Here is a 21669-nt window from a genome sequence, read left to right as displayed (position 1 = left end):
CGCTGGTATTGGTGTTTTCAAACGTTTCATTGGCATTGATTGCATGCCTTTTGAAGTAGTTAGCTGACTGGTTTAGCTCTAGAGCCTTCTGAGGGAAATCAATCGAGGAGCCTGCTGTCTAAACACCTCTGAGGAGGCATGGCAGCCAGGGCCCACATAGGTCGACTCAGCCAGCCAGAGAGAGAGAGAGAGAGAGAGAGAGAGAGAGAGAGAGAGAGAGAGAGAGAGAGAGAGAGAGAGAGAGAGAGAGAGAGAGAGAGATTGAGACGGCCATCAGCCTAACTGGCACGCCCAGAACCTGACAGCATCATCATGACTGAAAATCTCCACGAAGGAGGAGGAAAAGCAACAAGAGTAAATATCCAAACTGCCGCTCTTTTGCTCACTTACTCGTTTGCTCACTCACTTCCCTCTCAATCGTTGGCCCCTCTCGACAGAGGCCCCCAGCAGGAGGGAGAGAGAGAGGGGGGATGCATCTAAATTAAAAAGGACCAAAATTCCAATGAGTCAGTGTCATAGATACAAGACCTCGTCAGGACATCATTACAGGAAACAAGGAGAAACACACACACACACACACACACACACACACACACACACACACACGGACCGCATCTGCATCTTGTGACCGGAATATTTACCTCTTCTGTACACAATGCGCCTGGCTTGTTTGTCAATCTGCGGCCAATTTGTTTAGCGTGTGCATGCTCCACTCCACTCCCACTTCCTCCTTCATGTGTTGTGTTCAGCCCGGCAACTCAAGAAAGCAACTGACCAGGCTCTAGGTAGAAGAGGACCAATAGGCCTTTATCACGGCAGCCGAAGTAGGAAGTGAACAGCCCTGTTCCTGTGTGAGCACAGGTGTTTCTAATTAAGTGTCAGATTCGGCCACAGTTACTTCAACCAGAGGCCTCGTTAATGTTTTTAGGAACACCTGTGGTTTGCCTGCCAACAGGAAAGTGAACAGCCCTGCTTCAGCTGCCGTGATAAAGGCCTATATCCGGCCCTGTACAGCCTGCGACCGGTGCCCAGTCATGAACACTTAAGATGATGACCCACAAATAAGAGGGCGCACAACAGGCCAGCTTTAGAGACTAATAAAGTGGGGTGTATTGAGATATTTGTACTGGATGAACTAAGTGGGGCCCACAGGATACTAACAGCTGTTCAGGGCTAGAGGAGGCGGGTAGATGAAGTCCACAGAGGAGCTTGTCCACTCTCGGTCCACAACATCTGCAGCCAGAGGAGAGCTGGGTCTAACTTGCGTCCGATTCACACCAGAAATGTGGCGTGTGCGTGTTGGCTGCGTTACCCATACGTTTTCATTTTGGCGCCCATGATGACAGGTTAGAGCATTCATATTGCCTCAAGCCACGCTGCAACTATCAGTGAGATAGAAAATAAAAGTGGCACCCATTTCTCACGCAAGAGCAAGTTAGTTGGAAGCGATCCTGTGAAAAGGATACAATGGAAGACAGGCAAGTAGCAGTTCCTCAGTAGCCCCGCATTTAACAAGGTTCCTGGTGTGAATACACCAAAGCAGTGACCGTGCAAATACCATGGATCTGGTGAAAATGAGCCATTAGTTAGACTTACTCAGAATGAGAAGAAAAAAAACTCACCCAGGACACACCCACATATTTCAGTTCATATACATCCTGTGTAGTGTTGACACGATACCAAAATTATGACTTCGATACGATACCAGCCATAAATATCACGATGCTCGATACTGAAACGATACTACGGTGAAATCCTAAGATATCTGGAAAAGAAAGGACTCATACCTCCTCCAAGTGTATTGGGTCATTTGTGTTGAATTCAGTGCACTTTTGTAGTGTGCAGGTCAATTCTGGGTTCTAAAATTCTAAACTTCCTACATAATAATTATTTTTTTATAGTCAGTAAAATAGTAGGCCTACTTTGTGTGATTAAGTCCTTTATTGTTCTTTAGTTCATTTACATTGTGTTTTGGCAATAAAGTAGCTTTAAATAGCCAAAATAGGCTAGATCAAGGTCAGTGTTGAAATTACTGCATGCAAATCACTGAATGCTATGCAGAGGGGCCTAATCTTTATCTTCATCTGATGTACAGTATAGGCTACCCTAGGCCTTCCCGTGTTCATGGGATTTCTTTGACAGTTGCAAAGGGAAAAATGTGAGGATAGTCTTCTTTGCGCCCAGTGTACAAGTACGACGTTCCAACCACTCAGGTCTTCGTCAGATAGGCCTACACCATTACCTGTTGCAATATAGCTGTGTGCATTCCTACATTACGTCTATTTCTTTGATAACATGATTTGCTACCACGTAACAATAAGCCGCTATTGTTATCAGGACTCAACACGCTTTGGTGGTAATATGCTGTGGGCTTTAATTAGCGCATTTCGGGTAGCCTATCCAACCTCTGGGCAATAATTATTGAACAAATTGCAGTCTACATGCCATGACAGATATTACCAGTAGTACTGACCGAACATGAAATAGATTGTTTACAAGTTATGGTAATGATATTCTGACGTGAACATTGCGCTTTCATCACATGATTAGGCTACAGCTTGTTATGTCTCGTCAAAATGATTACCTCGTTATGTCTCGTCAAAATTCATTGATGAAGGAAGGTTCGCTTTATCCCAGAAAATCCCTCGTTTCACTTAGGCTAGACTAAAGCAGAAGAGAAGAACTTGGCACTAACCATGTAGTCGTGTTTTCTATAGCATATTCGTTAACCTGTCGTTCTTTGAACTCTTTAAAAATGCTGGGATATGTCTGCGAGGTGTTTAGCCATGTGTAGCCTAGGCTACTGCTTATATATATGACTTTGAAACATATTTTACAAACGGGCCTCTGTGTACCTGATGGCTTGCCTTCACTACTCCCCCTGATGGCTTGCCTTCACTACTCCCCCTGATGGCTTGCCTTCACTATTCCCCCTGATGGCTTGCCTTCACTACTCCTGATGTATCCCATATAGTTCCAGATGTCACTTCACCTTTTGTTTTATCCACAAGGCAGAGTACTGTCGGCAAAAAACTATGTTGACGTTAGCTGCGCACTCACTCACTCAGAGATGCCTGCTTGACACGCCCACTTGCCTAGAAGCGTGCAAGGAGTAATGAGAGCAGCAGTTCACACAGACGCAGAACGTTATTATTTTACTAAAGTATCGATTCTAAAAACTTCGGAAATCGTATCCTTTTTTTGCGTGAAGGCATCGTGATACCTTTTTAGTATCGATACACCGTGCAACACTAATCCTGTGTATATTTACATACACATCTGAGAGAGCGAGAGAGAGCGAGAGAGAGAGAATGTGTGCTTCAATTCAGCATGTGCAAGTACATATTTGCATTTATTAGACCCACTCAAATTACTGATAAAAATGATTCCCCTGATTTCATTTAGGTCTCTAAAAAGAAATGTCCCTCCTTTCTTCATATCTCAGAGTGCTTGCATATTTGGTCTACTGAGCCTAGCTTCCAATAACCAATGGCCTCTATACCCAATGACTTCAGAGAACCTCAGAGGACCTCAGCTGTATGGGGCAATGATTCTAGCTAATCCAAAAATAATAAAAATGTCCCTTTATATGAAGCCTCATCTAGAATGCTGAGACTGACAATTATAAAAAGAACACAGCGACAACTTCTTGACAACGCACCCAGGACACACCCAAATATTTCAGTCCATATACATCCTGTGTGTATATTTACATACATATCTGAGTGTGTGTGCTTCAATTCAGCATATACAAGTACATATTTGCACATTTCTTTATCTGTGTGTGTGTGTGTGTGTGTGTGTGTGTGTGTGTGTGTGTGTGTGTGTGTGTGTGTGCGCGCGTGCATTTTTTCACTTAGTATGTGTGTTGCAAGAGAATGCTGCTTTCATTGACATACGTCACCTCACACGCAAACACACAGACACACACAGACACACACACACAGACACACACACAGAGACACACCGCTCATTGAGACATTCTGGCACAGCGAGCAGTAAATCACTCATTTCCCTTTTTGCGCAGAGTCAGAGCAGTATTAGCCACACTCTCGTAAGTGTGTTATAGTTATAGTCATAGCTACTTCACAGGAGACGACACAGTTCCACTGTTATCAATAACACAGTCGCATAAACACACCTCACCATTCAATTTCATAATGAAATTCTTTGAAATCTAAAAACCCTCTAAGTAACAGGTTCCTGGGTACCAACACATGAGTCACCTCACCATTCAATTTCACAATGAAATTCTTTGAAATCTAAAAACCCTCTAAGTAACAGGTTCCTGGGTACCAACACATGAGTCACAGACACCTCATAGATAGTGATGAGTCACCGCTATCAGAACATGAGTCTCATCATCTCAACATCTCAAATTGCTTAAGGTTTGACATGTCAGAGTAGCTACTGCAATCAGCTATTGCATTTGTGGCTGAATGAGTTGTGGTCAGAACAAACTTAAACTTGCTGCAACACATGTAAGCATTTGGTAACCTTTGCTTGTGCAACTTATTTTGTTGCATCAGCTTATAATACGCAAAGTCAATAAGGGCACAATCAACATATCTGAGGATATTAACTGAGAAAGCTGTGCTTTGCTTCTGGTACTGTCCTTACACTTTAGTTATGAGTGCATAACACAGTCACAACAATGCTCATGTTGAATTGAAAAGTAGGCTGACTAATTAATTCATATCAAATGGCTCGCATAACACTGATAAAGATTCTCCTGATTTCATTTAGGTATCTTTTTGATCTACTGATCCGATCTTGCAACAACCAATGGCCTCTATACCCACTTCTCACTTCAAAGATTTTTTGAAGGACCTCAGCTATATGTGACAATGATTCTTGCTATCCCGGACACAAAAAATTTCCAAGAAACCTCACAAAAATGTTGAGACCATCAATTTCAAAAAGAACGCAAAGCACTTCCTTCAAACCGCATGCAATAAACCATGGGGACAAACAAATGACCAGACAAGCACAAAGACGAAACAGTTGATTTCAGTTGACGAAGGCAGCGCTGCCTGGAAGGCGCTAGGGTTAGGCATGGGCTAAGGTTAGGGTTAGAATTAGGTGCCTTTAAGTCAACGGTGGCAGCGCTTCCCACTGATCTATAAAGAACACTTTTATAGATCAGTGGCGCTGCCTGGAAGACGACGTTGGGGGCTTAAAACACCATCGAGCAACCAAAGCACTCCAATCACCTGCCTGTATGTCACATAGGCCTAACACCAAAGGAATTTCCCACATACTTTACATCAGAATTACAGGACATCTTTACTGTTTTTATCAGTTAAAGATTATGTTAGATTATAGCAACTAACTTAGGGCTAGAATTTCAACAATTATTCAATTAATCAATTAGTTCTCAACTACAAAATAGAAATATACCTTGTTGCCAGTCTATCATTGAATAATTAGTTTGAGATTTTTTTTAAAGAAAAGTAGTTAAAACATCGGAGTGGTTTCTTTCATTTGAATATATTTTGTTTACTTAACTCCTCCATGAGCGTACACTGAATAATGGCGTGTTTAACGTCACGACATGACCTTATTTTGGGCTTTGATAAACAATGATCAACATTTTTCATCTGTGGTCTTCTCAAGCTCAATTCATGCCTAAAAGTAACCTATGAAACAATGACTACACTCAATTCAGCAAAAAAAAAAAAAAAAAAAAATGGTTCAATGCCACTACGCTGTTACCCAATTCCTGTGGCATACCCTTGACACAGAAAAACGTATGCCTCTAGTCTATTTTGTGTTGAAGACGGCTTTGATTTCAGTTGTTACTAATACATGTATGGAGTAGTATACCGACACGAACATCTGATAGACCCAGCAGCCACAGGTAGGATACTCAACTGACAGTGTTCTTAGCCATTTCTCAGAGGCAAGCTGCATTTCAATTAACTTGTCACGGTATACTATCTGCATACAATATCCTGTGTCGCTAGCATCGACACCTCTGGGCTGATTACACTTGCGTCTCTTTTCAGCAACTCTTGTAATGAGAGCATGCTCACCTCTCAATATCACTCACCACTCATTCTAGGAACAGATGCTGACTGTTTAATACCACAATAAGCAAACCAAAACGAAGAAGAAAAAACCTGTGTGCCATTGCGCAGCTTTAGCGCTCTCTTAGCTTTGACCCAGCATCAGATAGTGGCTGGCCAGGCTGGTGTGAAGGACTTTCGCATCTCTGTCATGGTTTTTTTTTTATAAACATGGCATTTTATATTTTTACCCTCCCATCTCGCCACGTGAAATAGTGAAATGTCAATCAGTCTGACCTTTCAGCCATGCTCTCGAAAGCGTGACCGCAGTTTCACAGAACGTTGTGGGCCCGACGCTTTCTGAGAAAATAAAAAGAGAAAAGAGGCGGGGCATAAAAAGAGCAAAAAAAAAATATAATATATACAGCTTCCTGTTTCTTCTGTCTCAGTAGCTCTAAGCTTCAGGTCTCAGCTCTGTGTGTGTGTGTGTGTGTGTGTGTACACAGTTCAGATGTTGCTGATGCAAAGCAAGTGGGGAGGCCATTCATGGAAGACGCAGGCATAGGGCAATTCACAGTAATCTAGCCAGCATCTTATCTGTTCTTAGTGGGACACAGCCAGTGCTAACCGCTTGCTGTATCACCACTGCATTAGACATCCTGGGATGCACAGAAGTAAGATTCATCCAAACTAAATGATGCCATCGCAAAGGACTCAGTACAGTTCATGTAGCAGTAGTGGAATTATCTATGCAAATTCTGGGAGGCAAGAGTCTGTCTGCATGCACGTTTGCAAATGCAGACATCTTCTATAGTTAAATGACAAAAAAGGAAAAAGTGTCTGCTTGTACAAGGGTTTGACTGCCCTTCAACAGACAGACAGACACACACACACACAGCTCTGCACTTTTTCGGCCTCTGCCCACGGCTCCTAAAACAACAGGCGCCCTCCAAACTCAAAAGGGCCGGCGATGCTGTGAAGATAACTAATCTCACAGGAGCTGCCAGCTTAGGAGGACCATGGTTGTGTGAGTGTGTGAATGAGTGAGTGAGTAAGTGTAACTGTGTGAATGTGTGTGAGCGTGTAGCTTCACTGACACTGCAAACAGCATTGATACTCAGCCAGGTCGAGCGTGCATCCTGTTTACGGACTAGAGACGGTGAACCACAGCTCAGGCTGTCACCAAGAGAGGCAGAGGGAGAGAGGGAGGGAAACAGAGATAGATGGGTAGATGGGGGAGAGAGAGAGAGAGAGAGAGAGAGAACAGGGGCTTTCCGTGGGTAGCTTAGCAAGGTCAGGTATGCTTGTGCATACAAACACTATCACCAGTGCCCACACACACAGCTCACAGGTAAAAGTAGGGGTATGCGTGCGCTATCACACACACACACACACACTTAAAAAACACAATGATGAGCACAAGAATGCAACACATCACTGCATCACCAACTATGCATGATGCGGTTTAAACACAACAAAGAACAAAACAACAGCACTCAGTGGAACAGACTCCAAGTACCCCAAACAGTTGGCCTTCCATATAAAGCATACCATAAACACACACACACACACACACACACACATTTTTACACCAGCTGAGCGACTATCACAGATATTTTGCGCAAGCTAGCGCACCGAACCACTTCAAACCTCTTTCTGATCCTACAGATGTGACGAGTGACTCTTGAGAAAAACTACACGAGCCCAACAGAACTTGCTCTCTTTTTTTGGCTTTTGATGGACAAGACGAAAGCAACCACAAAGTGTCACTTTCCGTGTCATAATTGACAAGAATAATTTTCAGAAAGTTTCAGCTCTGCAGAATAGTTTAACACCTATACAAAACTTTTAAGGCATAATGACTTGTAGGTAAATTTACTCAGATCTGCATTTGACTAAACTTTTTTTTTTTTATTTATGCACTCATTAAATAATTTTTCTAACTTTGCATACCAATTATTCAAATATTACCTGCATACTGGAAAAACAAGGGAGGTGAGGGTATTGGATTTGTTTCTCCTCCTCAGTTAGGGCCAAAGTGTTTCACACAGCTCCAAACCGTCTCTGTAAGAGTGGGTGAGGACCGTGGAGCCAAATTGAATTTAGTTAATTGCAATTAAATTCCCTGGGTTCAAAGACACCAAACACATCCCTGCCTAAACTGAGAAGGAAGTTAATTTGGAATTTACAGGGTGCAGTTCTTTTGATTAGGTAATGCCATTTTCTGAACGTGTCAGAGAAACTGAAAGTAAACTAAATTATGAAAGTCTAGTGTTGAGGGCAAATCTGAACATTAAACATGTTCAGAAATTAACTGCATAAGCCTATTATTTGCAGATGTCCTTTTTTTTTATTATTAGTCTATTTTTTGCAGAATTGGTTTCAGTTCATCTCCTTGAAACACTCACTAATGCTACTATATGAAGCACTGGGTAAAATAAATAGAGAGCATTTAGCCTATCTGTGCAATATACTTCACTGCTAGAACACCTGTGAGATAAAATATATTAAAGTGGGGGCAAAAATAGCTTGACCTCTCTGGAAAGCTCTATCAAACAGAATCTCACACAGCTGCCTCACAGCCCAGCAGAACCAGTCATTCAGAGAGCCTTTGAAGTCATTCAAAACGACTATGGTTTTGTACTCCAAAGCAAGAACTCGCTAGCAATCTACGTCCTAGCCTTGCCCTAGAGGAACCTCAGTTTTCACATCCCAAGTTCAGCCAGCATTAAATTATTTGGGCATTCTAATCCACATTTCTAACTGTTACAAGGCCACAGAAACATGAACTCAACAAACATTTGTTTCTCCCTCTCTTCCTTTACAGTGCTTCATCTATTTCTGCAAATCTCTTGGGACTTGGTTTCAGGGAATCCAGCACTTTGCTAGGCAAAAAGGCAGCATGATAGTTGCTATTTGACTTAAATGAGGACGCTGAGGGCCTTGGACAGCCTGCGTACCAGCTTGGGCTATGGCCCAGTGTGAGAGTCTGTGCAAGCCTGCGGAGTGTGGCTGTAACGCAGAGCAGCTGGAAGGATGCGGTTTGGTAGAATTAGAAATATTTTCCATCACACTGGTGGCAATTATGGAACAGAAAATAGAATGCGCCCAGTCAAGGCTCAAAGAAACAGATGGGGGTGTGGGGGGGCAGGGAAGCTAGTCAGATCTTTTTGTGATAAAAGGATGTATGGTGTGGTGGTAGGCTTTTTTCTCTCTCTCTCCTCTCTCTCTCTCTTTTCTTTCTCTCACTCCCTCTTCTCTCAATTTTGTCGCACACACACAAAGTCAGAGACACAGGAAACCCTGAGGAAACGTGGGCTATTAAGAATTGCATTAAAAGACAGAGTTGATAAAGACTGTACGGTCACGCCACATTTAAAGTCGAATTCCTGGCAAATTATTCTGGAGCAAGTAGAAGACGTGAAACCCGTTTCAAAATCACCTTTCTGAAACATGCACACACACCAAGTGTGACAATTTAATCGTGTTGGGGTACACTGAAGCCGCCCCAAGATACTGTCTGACCACATCCCCTAGTTTCGCAGAGGCACGGCAACTATGACGTCCGAACATAGCTCTGCCACTGCCCAGTGTGAACTTAATGTGCGCAGCTCGTGACGTTTTTCCCAGTTTAAAAGGGGCACCGGTCTCTGAGGACAAGAGCCAGGCTGACAAGCTCAGACTCTCCAGCTTCACTTTGAAGAGACTGATGATAATAATACCGGCGTTTCTGTGTAATCTGACTGCAGATAGGCCCAATCTAGGGCATTTATCTGCTGCTGCACACTGCACACACACATGCTTTTATTTAAGTTAGGACTTCCCTGCAACAAGACTTTCTCACACTAGGAAATTATCAGCCAGCGTACAGCTTCCTCCTTCTGCAAAACAACAGCGACGCGAGGCTCCTATTCTATTTGAAGGGTCCGGCAGCATCCAAAGTTAGGTTTCTCAACATCTGCTAAAGCAGCTGCACCACAGGCAGTGCTGGGGCTCACGTGTGTGTGTGTGTGTGTGTGTGTGTGTGTGTGTGTGTGTGTGTGTGTGTATGTATGTGAGTTAAAATTCATATTGCGACTGTGTGTGTGTGTTTTTGTGTGTTCAACACAATCTTGTATTGCCCCCCCCTTGTATTGCCCCCCGCCCCCTTCACCCCCCTCAGAAATAGGGGCCATACAGGACAAAAACACTCCACACATAATCCAGTTTCAATGCTTCTCTTCTTCTCGCTTTTTGCTTTGAACTGACAGAGGACAGTCCAAAACACACACACACAGAGTCGCAATATGAATTTTAATGTGAAAAAGAATTACAAATGAAAACTCAATAGCAATAGTGGTTAAGTGTGGTGAGCAGTGAGCAGCCTATGGGTTTGCGTGTGAGTATGTATGCGTGTGTGTGTGTGTGTGTGTGTGTGTGTGTGTGTGTGTGTGTGTGTGTGTGCATGCGTGCACGCACACACCATGCTCTCTCTACTGTACTGTAACCCTTCCTTTTAAGGTCTTTCCCTGTTGCTCTACGCCTCCCTGCCAAGATTCTTCAGCAGCGAATTGCAGCTTCAATAGCACTTTCTCCTGAGTGCAAAGGCCGCTCCATTGACCACTTCAATGGACCAGGCAACACTGCCTAAAAACTTAAACGTCCACACAACCGAGTAGAGACATCGACAGCAAAGAACGTGGTGAAAAATGACAAGCCCATGACTTAAGGCCATGCCAACGCCTCATGGGAGGACATGAAAATAGTCTGATCAGCGAGAACAGATGGTTCTCTTCCGTTCCTGCTGTCCATGTTAAGCAAACTCACAGACAAGCCTAATCACCACTGTTTGGCAGTAAAGGTTAACATGAATGCAAATAGCAGAGAGATCTATCAACACTCAACAAACAAACAGTTTGTTTCTTTACTGAAACGTTGCTGCTGATTTAAATGTCAAACAATGTCAAACTAACTGCAGTGAAACAAAGTAGGACACTGAACCCATTCACAACTAGATGAAAAGTCCAGACCTCCGGAACGGCCAAACTGTCTCATGCTAAAAAAATAAATAAAATAAACAAATTGTCAAGCCAACCCGTGAGTTGGATCTGCAAAATTCATGGGTTCATTCTTGGCCCTTGGTACCTTCACAGCAAGTTTCATGAAAATCGTAATCCTAGTTTTAGCATGTCTTGCTTACAATCAGATGAACAGACAGACAAACCACACTGAAATCATAGCAGAAGGGAGAGTGGGGACAGGCCCCCGCTGCTTACCTTGGGAGGGTCGTAGAGTTCCAGCTGGTATATCTCTGGAGCGGGGCGCTCGTTGGTCCTCCTCACCAGTAGGCGGCAGCGCTGCCAGCGCGGCTGCGAGTCTGAGATAGTGTCGTTCACCAGCAGGTACCTCAGCTGCCCCTCTTTGCACGTGCTCCTGACCTCAGCCCGCTTCCGCACACTGGGCCCCCGCAGCTTGCTGGCCAGCCCCCACAGGAACGCCGTCGAGGTCGAGGTGTGCGTGGTCGCCACCGAGGGGGCCACTTGTGGCATGAGGTTGTGCGCGGCCGGAGGTGTCAGGGGGCAATCGGCGGACATCGGAGAGATGCCCACCGGTCTGTTCGAAGTGTCCCCCGAGTCCTCGGAGGAGGAGGGGGCAGCGGCGGGTTCGTCCGGGGCCGGCTGGGGCCGCTTTTTAAAGATCCGCCGCACGCTCTGGCGGAGCTGACTGGAAAAGTGCATGACGTCCGAGGCGGGGGCGTGGCGAGGAGGCGGGGCGTACCGTTCGGAGGCGGCCCGGCGCTCCGCCGACTCCTGGCCGAGGCTGTGCCTGCGCGGGGTGCGCGCCGCCGTGCTGCCCGTAGTGTCGGCCGGCGTGCAGGACCGCGTCAGCGGCTGCTCCAGCTGCAGCGCCACGCCCAGCCACTCTGGCTCCGGCTTGGGGCTCAGCACCGCCACCAGGCCGCCGCCCCCCGGCCCGACGCCGCCCATGCCCCCGGGGCGCCCCGCCTCCCGGTAGTCCAGCGCGCCCGAGAAGGAGGTGATGCGGAGGCGGCCGGTCATGGCCGACAGGCGGGGCGATGGCGGCAGAGGAGGGAGGGCCGGCGGCTCGGGACTTTGCGGCGGCGTGGGGCTCTGCTTGGCGACCTCGAGGCGGAAGTGCTGCTGGAAGGCGTCGCTGAACTGCCGCGAGAAGCTGTCCGGCGGGACCACATCCTGCTCCGGGCACTCGCTGGCAAAGCGCCAGTAGTGCTTGGCGAGCTCCCGGGCCGTGGCGCTGGCATGCAACTCGCAGAACTCCCTCCAGCCACAGGTGTGCACAGCGGTCGTCGTCGGCAGTGTCTGATGGATAGTGTTACCATTCATTGCAGTAACCAGCACAGCTGAGGATCGCTGATGGAGGAGAAAGAGGAGGTCAGAACCACAGTCTTTTTTCCTCCTTTACAAACATGCTGGGCATTTCACAACAGAATGAAAACGTCTAAAAATGTCAACTAGGCTTTCACCCAAAGAAGAAGAGCACATCTGAACCATGATCTTTACGGGATAACTCCCTGAGAACTCAAATCAAGTTCAACTCCCTGAGAATACAACTCAAGTTGTGTAAACTGTTGTTACCAGATGCTCATCATTGATTACATGAGCTAAATTACAAATAGCTGAAAGCATGCATCACTTGTCACTGCACAGCAGAGGAAAACGGCTTAGCTGGCTACTTAAGCATACTATAAGTATTATCATCATCATCATCATCATCATCATCATCATCATCAGTTCCTCATTGAGACGGATGTCTCATCCGGCCACCTCCCAAGATACAGAACGACAAAGACCAGTCTTCATTGCTTTGGATACAAATTCACTATGACCAAAAATAATTTTGTTAAATATTTATTAAGCCTAAATATATTTAAACAGAAATGTTGGAATTTCTATTTTTGAGTGGATGTTGAGTGCTACTTTGATGGCTGGTTGCCTTTCTGGGGGTATGAAATGAGGTGTGAAACAAACATTGCTTTTTTTTTGTCAATGGTGGAGGAGCTCAAGCCAGAAGTCAGACTAAGAGTTGCTCCTGAGCACATTCAGTTACTGAAATCAAAGCTCCTCAGGGATGAGTAGCAGAGATATTTTTAGTCCTTCAGCAAAGCATGTTGCATGATAACACTACAGTCATTTTGGTACATTTGCAATAGACTCCCACATTAGGCCCAACATCAATAGCATTAAAAATGCTTTAAAACCAGACTGGGTGAAGAGAACAACATCCCTAGAAAACATGTTGTCTCTACACTCTTCCTGGAGAGGAGGCCACTGTTTCCTCTGAAGCCTGTTAGTCAAAACGAGCAGGGGCTCAAACTATGAGGTCATCCCCTCCGCATCCCAACAGACACCTGCACAAGGGAGAGACAAACATTCCTTTTGTAGCGAGCAGGGCACAGCGCAGACATGACTGGAACCAATCTGTTCTGCGTTCATCTCGCCACATCCGCTTTGATCTGGAACTTGCCAGTAAAACACGCTTCCCAATTAAGAATTTCCAGACTGTCTGTTTGCATTTTAACACAGCTTGAAAATCCCGTAAAAAAATGGCTGCACTTTCGCGGAAGCCCTCGGTTATAACGGCCATGCAACACCCCCCCCCCCCCCCATTCATCCTCCTGCATGACAGGGGAGCTTTTACTAAACTAGGCAGACCCACAAGCTTGCGACAGATCGCAAAAACCACAAAATTCGAGGGGGCAGGGTCTGTTGCATGCTGGGTATGTCTTACCCAGCATGCAACAGGGTGCTTGTTATCTTTGGAAGGGAAGTGGTAACCTAAATAAAAAGGGTAATCCATGTAACATTTGGCTTTGCAAAGTAGACTAGGGTTTGTTTGGCATGTGGGACCGAGTGGTCGACGCAATTGTGACCCACCACCTACGCCCCCCCCTCCTCCCTGGCTGCGTAGCCTCGCCTTCCCCCACTCCCACTCCCTGGCTGCGTAGCCCCCCCCACTCCCTGGCTGCGTAGCCTCGCCCCCCCTCCTCCTCCTCCTCCTCCTCCCCTCCTCCCTGGCTGCGTAGCCTCGCTCCAGTCCTCTTCCCCCTGTTGTGCACGCGCCCGCTGCTGGCTGTCCTGCCCCCCTCTCTCTGGCCCCCTGGGTCACGGCTTCTATCAGCGCTGCCAGCCCGCCGATGACTCAGCAGGATCCAGCACTGCTGAGGTCACTTCCTCCCCCCAGCTCCACTCGCTCCCACCGGGCCACATCGGGGCTTTTTTCAGCACATGGTGATGCCATCTTGCTCTGTGAGGTCAACTTGCACACTCGCCAACTCCATCGCCATCGCCATCGCCATCGCCTCCCCCCCCCCCCCCACCCCACACCACACACACCCCTCGCCCTTAAAAGAAATCACCAAACAGTCACTGTCAGGTCACACTCACTGACTGCGGGGGACACTAAGGTGACCAGTCCTGAAAACTAGCTTGTCAGACCTAGATGACACGCACATGAACACAGACACACACATACGTCCCCATCACCAAGTCAGGCAGCGCATTATCTATACTGGTGGAACTCCTGTCAGGGTGGTCCTATTTATATCTCTGAAGGCGATATCTGCACACACACACACACACACACACACACACACACATGTTCCCTTGTCCCTCTGCATGATGAGTCACCCAATCGGAGACATTTGTGTGCCTCATTTTACTACAAACTAACAGCACACCAACAACCTTTGGACCACTATATCGTAATGAAGGTGTGCCGAAACATTAACAGTCAGTAGCCATTCAGCAGTGAGGCCTTGTTTAATCCGCAATGAACCCTATACAACAAAAATAAATAAGATGCTAAACCTTCAAAGAGTTTTGCTGCAAAGAATCCAGCAACAAGCATCAGCATTTTCAACTGACCTTGTGGTGCAGCTGGTTGGTGACTGACCCTCCATCTGCATGAGTGGGCATCGTGTTTGCACAGGCCCCTGACTACCTATCTGGGAGGACGGACATCACAAACCACTCTCAAGGACTCGGCAAACAATACCAGCTTATTCACAGTCAACAACCTCTCCTCACTGATAGGCCTTGTGCCAGATCAACTGCCCATGCGTGTGTGTGTGTGTGTGTGTGTGTGTGTGTGTGTGTGTGTGTGTGTGTGCACGTGTGTATGTGCGTGTGTGTCTGACGCACAATGCAGCCAGACACAAGCATCCCTGTCAGATGTCACTGTGCAGCTGATGCAATAAATCTGTTCGGAGTCAAAAATCTGTGACAACTCACTGTTCCTCTTCTCTCCCATGCCGTATCTGGCCGACTTGAAGCACCACAGAGAGTGCCTGCTATTAGTCATCCAACAGATTTGAGACAGCACATCTAAGGGCCTGATTCAATTCAGACTGCATTCTTGTGGTGCTCTCCAGGAATTCATAACGGCTTTGCTGTGAGTGTGTGTGCACGCCTGTGCGTATGTCTGTGTGTGTGTGTGTGTAAATACAATGGTAGTACATGTATGAATCAAGAACTTGTGAATGAGATAAAAAATAAAAAATAAAAATGTACAAAACTAACCTCTATTAGTTTTCAACATTGTATTGTTGCATTGTATTTCAACATGTTGTATTTACCAAACTTGTCCGCCATCACTGATGAAGAAAAACGGGAACAGACAGACCGCGTGAGCAGGGGCATAAAATTCATCCTGCCGCGAGGGGCTGAGAGAAGCAGCAGTGGGAAGAAAATAAACACCGCAGCCAAACAGCCCTCTCACAGGCACTACCCTCAGAGACAGGAAGCCCTGCCCAGTGCCGGCAAACCAGCTCAAACTAACTCCAAACGGGACGAGGCCTTTTGGCCCATCGACTCTTAAAAGACCACCTGATGGCCAGCTCAAATAGTGGAGTGAGTCAACCCAAATGAGGCACTTCACCACTGCGAGTTCACCGGAGACAACCAATTCTAAAAGAAGAAACAGGTCATAGACAAGACCCAGCAAGTTATGGTCAAACTGAGAAGCTTTTTAGGGTCGAACTGTGAATTTTGCAGTGTGTTACTTCAGATGTGTGAAGTTGGTGAAAGGAGCAAGAATGACAAAAACCATTGAGGGTTAAAGCTTAATACAGTTAGGCACACACACACACACACACACACACACACACACACAAAGACTCAATAGGTAGTCTAATAAAAGTTCCGCTATTGGTCACAGGTCCTGACAAAAGACAAGGGTGAAAAGATAGTGGAAATAAGATTGTATGGTAGTCAGAGCGACAAGACTTAAAACAACTTGTTTACCTTTCAACTAGAATGCAAATCAATAGAAATACTGAAGAACAAACAAAATGTGTTTGTTTTGAAATACATTAAAGTTAAAATATGGGCTACATTTCACATTTTAAAAACAAAAGAAACAAAGAAAAGTAAACATGGTAGGGGTCAAGACCTTACTGTGAACACCCTTGGGCAAAACTTAAATATGTTATAGGTCAAGACCTTACTGTGAACACCCTTGGTCAAAACTTAAATATGTTATAGGTCAAGACCTTACTGTGAACACCCTTGGGCAAAACTTAAATATGTTATAGGTCAAGACCTTACTGTGAACACCCTTGGTCAAAACTTAAATATGTTATAGGTCAAGACCTTACTGTGAACACCCTTGGGCAAAACTTAAATATGTTATAGGTCAAGACCTTACTGTGAACACCCTTGGGCAAAACTTAAATACCAGCGGCCTGTTTCCGCAATCTCCACTCATTCCACTCAGGCATTGTCCAGCCTTTGTTTATGTCCATTATTGTCCCAGAGTGGTCTCGTACATGGGCAGTCTCGCCACACAATGAGAGCGATTCTGTCTCGACTCCACTTAGGGAGTGAAAAAGGCTCAGTTTCCTGAGTTTTCAGCCAGAGAAAGGTGCAGACAGGAGAGTGGCCTGTGCCTCTCAACACAAAGCAGAAAGCAACCCGTTTTATACTTCAGGTTCTACTGTCCACAAACACTAATCAAACACAAGGGACTGTACCCATTATTTTAACAAAAAGGACATGGGAATGTGTCATAGACATTAAAAAGCTGAGACCTCTTAAGGTAGACAGCTGAATAGCAGATAATCAATCAGAAGAGTTGTGCAATTAACAATAACATACCTTGTAGGCCCATGCACTCATCTACATTTTGTTAGGGTATAGGACAGTCTAGAACAAAGTATGGTGTGCACGCGAGTATGCATGTGAGTATGCATGTGTGTGTGTGTGTGTGTATGCATGTGTGTGTTTCTGTTGCTCTCTGCCAAGCCACTTCCTGTATGCGAGTGTACCACTGTTTCTGTCCTCTCTTCCTCTCCACAGAACGACACACACACACACACACACACACACACACACACACACACACACACAAACACCTCTAGCATTAGTGTCAATTCTCCATCATTAAAGCTCCACTGAAATACAAGCTTTCTGAAGTTGTTCAAAGCCAGACAAAACAAAACAAAGAGCACACAAAGATAGGAATGAAGCAGACTGCCACGCTGACATCAGAGGCCTGTAATTTTCCCTAGGCCTGTTGGCACAGGCCCATGCTCACACGCATCTTCCCAGTGTCAGCTCATTCACAAAGAAAGACATTTTGTCATACCGAATGTCACAGCGCACACACACACACACACACACACACACATAAGGGTCCCAGCACAGACTCCAATCTGGGTGCCTTGATAAACCTGAATAAATACAGGAGAAATAGGAAAAAACATCCTACACTGTATTGGATGCTTTTTATGCCACCTAATGATCAACCCTGACAGGGAAGCATAGGACCCATTGCAGGGCAAGTGAAATAGTCTCCACCCAAAAAAAGACGGTATGGCTCAATGAAGCAAACCACGAATTCCTTCGAACACATCAGCACTTGTTCTAAATCCACATCACTGCTAAATTCCGCTAAAATTCAGGGGCTGAAGAAACAAAATAGTTGTTCAAGCCGGCATGCCAGCATAACAAGTTCACTTCCCTGGGTAAAGAAATCCACAAAACACACACACACACAAACACAAACACACACACACACACACACAGTAGCAGCAGACAAAAAAAATCAAGCTGTCATTCTTTACACTACTAAGGCAGGGTCAGGAAGGTTCTGATAACACACCGACACATTTTCACACACTGCTCTACATAGATGGGAGATGAGTTGGGGGACCTTTTGGGGGACCACTCATCTCTGTGTACAACCTTGTGGCCTATTATACCATCAGTGAATATCTCCCAGCCTGTTCAGCCTACCAGAACAAAGTCTCTTTCTCCATTGGAAGCCCACATATCTCTGACTGGTTTAAGCAGTGCGTCAACAAATGGCCAAGCACAGGCAAGTGGACACACATGCAAAACATACACACTAACCTCTCTCTGTTGTAACCAACAAAATTGTTTTTCGAGACATCCTAAAGGGTCACCAGAACACATTTGAACACATACATAATGAGACATGTGCAAACGATAACGAACAAATATTTCAAACTATTATAATTAGCTGCTTGAAGAGAATGGCAATCATCTACATCTGCGCTAGCATAGAACAAAACCACTGCATTTAAAAAAAGAGATCAGTTTAAGACGGTTCTGCATTGCGTTAATTTAGACATACAATCAACTCACTGATTATTACATAAAAATGTAAAAATCTTTATTGTCTCCCTAAATGATCATATAATGGAAATAAAGCCTAAAATAAACACAGCGAAGGGGGGAATTGATTTCAGTTCTTTGCATTAACGTTGCCTTGTCTTGAATTTCCCCTAGGGATCAATAAAGTATCTAAGTATCTATCTATCTATCTTGCCGCAAGCAACGCTACACTTCCCAGACGGATAGATAAAACTATGAAGGGAACACACGATCATTCAACACCAAGGCAACTATGCTGTAGATATCGTGAGAACTTTGATGCCAATAAGTGCTGTAACGTCAGACCCAAAGCAATGTTAAGTGCAATTCACAAGCCAAGGATGCTCCCACTAGGTACTTTATTAAAAACTCTGTGGCGATATAACATTTACCTTAGTGTGTTCAGCTCCTTAAACTGAACAGGCAATTAACTTTAGCTAAAATACTTAAACTAAATCAGGTGCGATAAGTAAGCTAACTATTCACTTTAGCTATAAGTTAGCGAACTTGACAGCCATTTAAACTTTTCAGTCGCACGGCTATTTCTTCGCGTTTTCGTGCATACCCCATTGGCATTAGTTATTTTAGTTGATAAAATTCTAAACTGTAATTAATGTTCTTCTTCAGACTTGAGCTAAGTTACAGTGGTCAACATCGCGACCGTCATCTCTTCCCCTCAGAGACGCTCAGAGCGATGGTATTTCTAGTCACAGCCTTAGAAAAACCTCAGGACTCTGAGCGTCCTTACAACGCAAACACACGCAAGTTCTCCGTTATCTGGCAAAGGCAAGTGTACTTTTTAGAGCTACAAATGTCTAGCTGAAAATCTTCAATTGTTTCTGTACATGTAAACTCTAACGTTTCCACGCGCACGTGGTGAGATGTAATGATCAAGTTACCTGCAAGCCCAGATGCCCGTTAATTTCTCTCTCATGTTGAAAGTGTGCAACAACACCAGGCTGAACTGCGAACAGCGCTAAGTGAAAAGCTATGAGGCATGAGGTAGTTTCAAAATAAAAGGCCCCCTCCCCGCGAAGTATTCTTCTTCTTCTTCTTTGGGGTTTTAAGGCAGCCAGCATCCAAAAAGTTGCATTGCTGCCTTCTGTGGGAGTAGCACCTTAGTGCACTATATTCTGCTATACAGTCCAGTGTCTACAGAGAATGTAGTGTCTTAAAAATGTGAGAAAAAAACAGCGTTTTCCCCTACCGCTTGACCCTACTTCTAAAATACTTTTCAGCGATATTTCTTCCAAGCATTTTCTCGCAATTCTCTGAGAAGATCCTGTCTTTGGTGGTCATAATGTCTTAAACCAAAACATGTACTGTCTCAGGTTCCTGACATGAACACTGTTTTCCTAAAATAAATAAAGTGCTGTTCAGACGTGTGACCAATCCTCATTCTAGAAATAATAACCTGCTCCTTATATCTTAGCCCCCCTCTTTTACAAACATTACTGAGTCAGTTACTCTACTAGATATTGAGAATAGATGCCTCCCTTTGCTTTCTTGCTCCCAGAGCTGTTGCCATTTTAAAATTGTTTTCTTGCCACACATAGGCTACTTTTACCCTCCGCCTTTGATAGATTTTTTATATAATTGTTTGTTTATTTACTTTTTAGAGATTACATTGGAGTCCCAATATGCATATCAAACAGAATATTAGATCTTTACCATCATAATCTCAATTACAACAAATTACTCAGTCACACAATACAATATGGCTTCCACCCATAGGCTACACATAACATCCACACCCATATCCACATACCCTCCAACTACCCCAGTACCCACCCCCACATACCCACACCTAACAAACATCCACATCCACACTCACAAACACAAAACACAAAAGGTTCCCCATCAAAGCCAGCTCATCCGTTTTCTTTACTTGGGTCCTTCAAAAAGCATTATAGATTTCCTGCCATATTAAACTGCTGCTTTTTATTTCTGTCCTCATGCATTGCTTTTTCTATTCTATGTTTAAGTAACATCTCATCAGACTAAGGAAGAGAACATCACCCGCCGTCCCATTAGGTATTTCTTTTGCCTATGCCTTTGATAGATTTATGTTGAAATCTATGTTTTCCTTTTGAGCAGCTTCCTTAACCAACTTATCAACCTTTTCATTTGTTGTAATGCATACATGAGCTGGGACCCATATGAATGATATTTCTACCCCTCTCCTTTTCACATCTCTTAATTGCCAGAAGAATATCATACAAGGTCTTGTCGACTCTTTGATTACCCTTTCCCAATACTATTGATAGCTGACACAAGTCACTACATATCAACATTTTATGATTCTGAATCGGCTCAGACCATCGCACTGCCATCAGGATTGCATATAATTCCACTGTGAACAAACACACATAGAAAATTTGAGGTTCTCTTAAAAGTTTGGGCATTCCACCTCTGAACAACAAAAGCTGCTCCACCTGTTTCTTGATCCTTTGAACCATAGAAAAATGTAACGTTTCTGACAGTTTAATCTGTATGTAGACTACACTATAACATGTTTCTAGAAACCAAAAACGTTGGGAACTCCATGACTGAGAAACGTTTTATCACTGGGCCTACAACTTTCAGGAACAATAGGCCTACCAGATTTTCAGTAATCAAAATCAAAGATAAAATTTCAGTGGATTATATTTCAGAACAATGAATGTTGCAAAAGATGGAACCAGATTAGGAGGTTACATGAAATGGAAAAAAAACTGGTGGTGACCATAAACAATAATCCTTGTGCAAAGGCATTTGTTTTACCAACCATGGCATGCACATTCTAGTACATGCAGTTGTTTTACAGAATTTAAAACCACTTACTTATGAAATGGAAAAAATAATCTCACATAATTTACTGTTGTTACAGAATTTACTGCTGCTTTTAATTTCCATGGTAAACTAGGCCTACAACACCTGTGTACAACACTCTGGAACCAAAATGCACAGCTTTGCCTGAGCAATGTCTTCATATTATGTATAGTAACTTCATCCTTACATTTATTAGAATCATATTTCTTAGGTCCACT

General features: G+C 44.5%; 1 protein-coding gene across 1 annotated transcript in view; it reads right to left on the bottom strand.

Moving 5' to 3' along the window:
* The window catches only part of sh2b3 (SH2B adaptor protein 3), a 33746-nt gene extending 13965 nt beyond the window's left edge, over positions 1–19781 (bottom strand). The window contains exons 1-2 of the mRNA XM_048243507.1: positions 19540–19781; positions 11264–12376 (exon numbers count right to left, since the gene is read on the bottom strand). Coding sequence (XP_048099464.1) covers positions 11264–12376; positions 19540–19719 — 1293 coding nt within the window. The 5' untranslated portion in view covers positions 19720–19781. The remainder of the gene's footprint in view (positions 1–11263; positions 12377–19539) is intronic.
* Between the last annotated feature and the right edge of the window lie 1888 nt (positions 19782–21669).

Source organism: Alosa alosa, chromosome 5 (genome assembly GCF_017589495.1).
Source record: "Alosa alosa isolate M-15738 ecotype Scorff River chromosome 5, AALO_Geno_1.1, whole genome shotgun sequence".
Lineage (NCBI taxonomy): Eukaryota > Metazoa > Chordata > Actinopteri > Clupeiformes > Clupeidae > Alosa > Alosa alosa.
The sequence above is the reverse complement of the archived record's forward strand: the minus strand, read 5'-3'. Positions and strand labels throughout refer to the sequence as shown.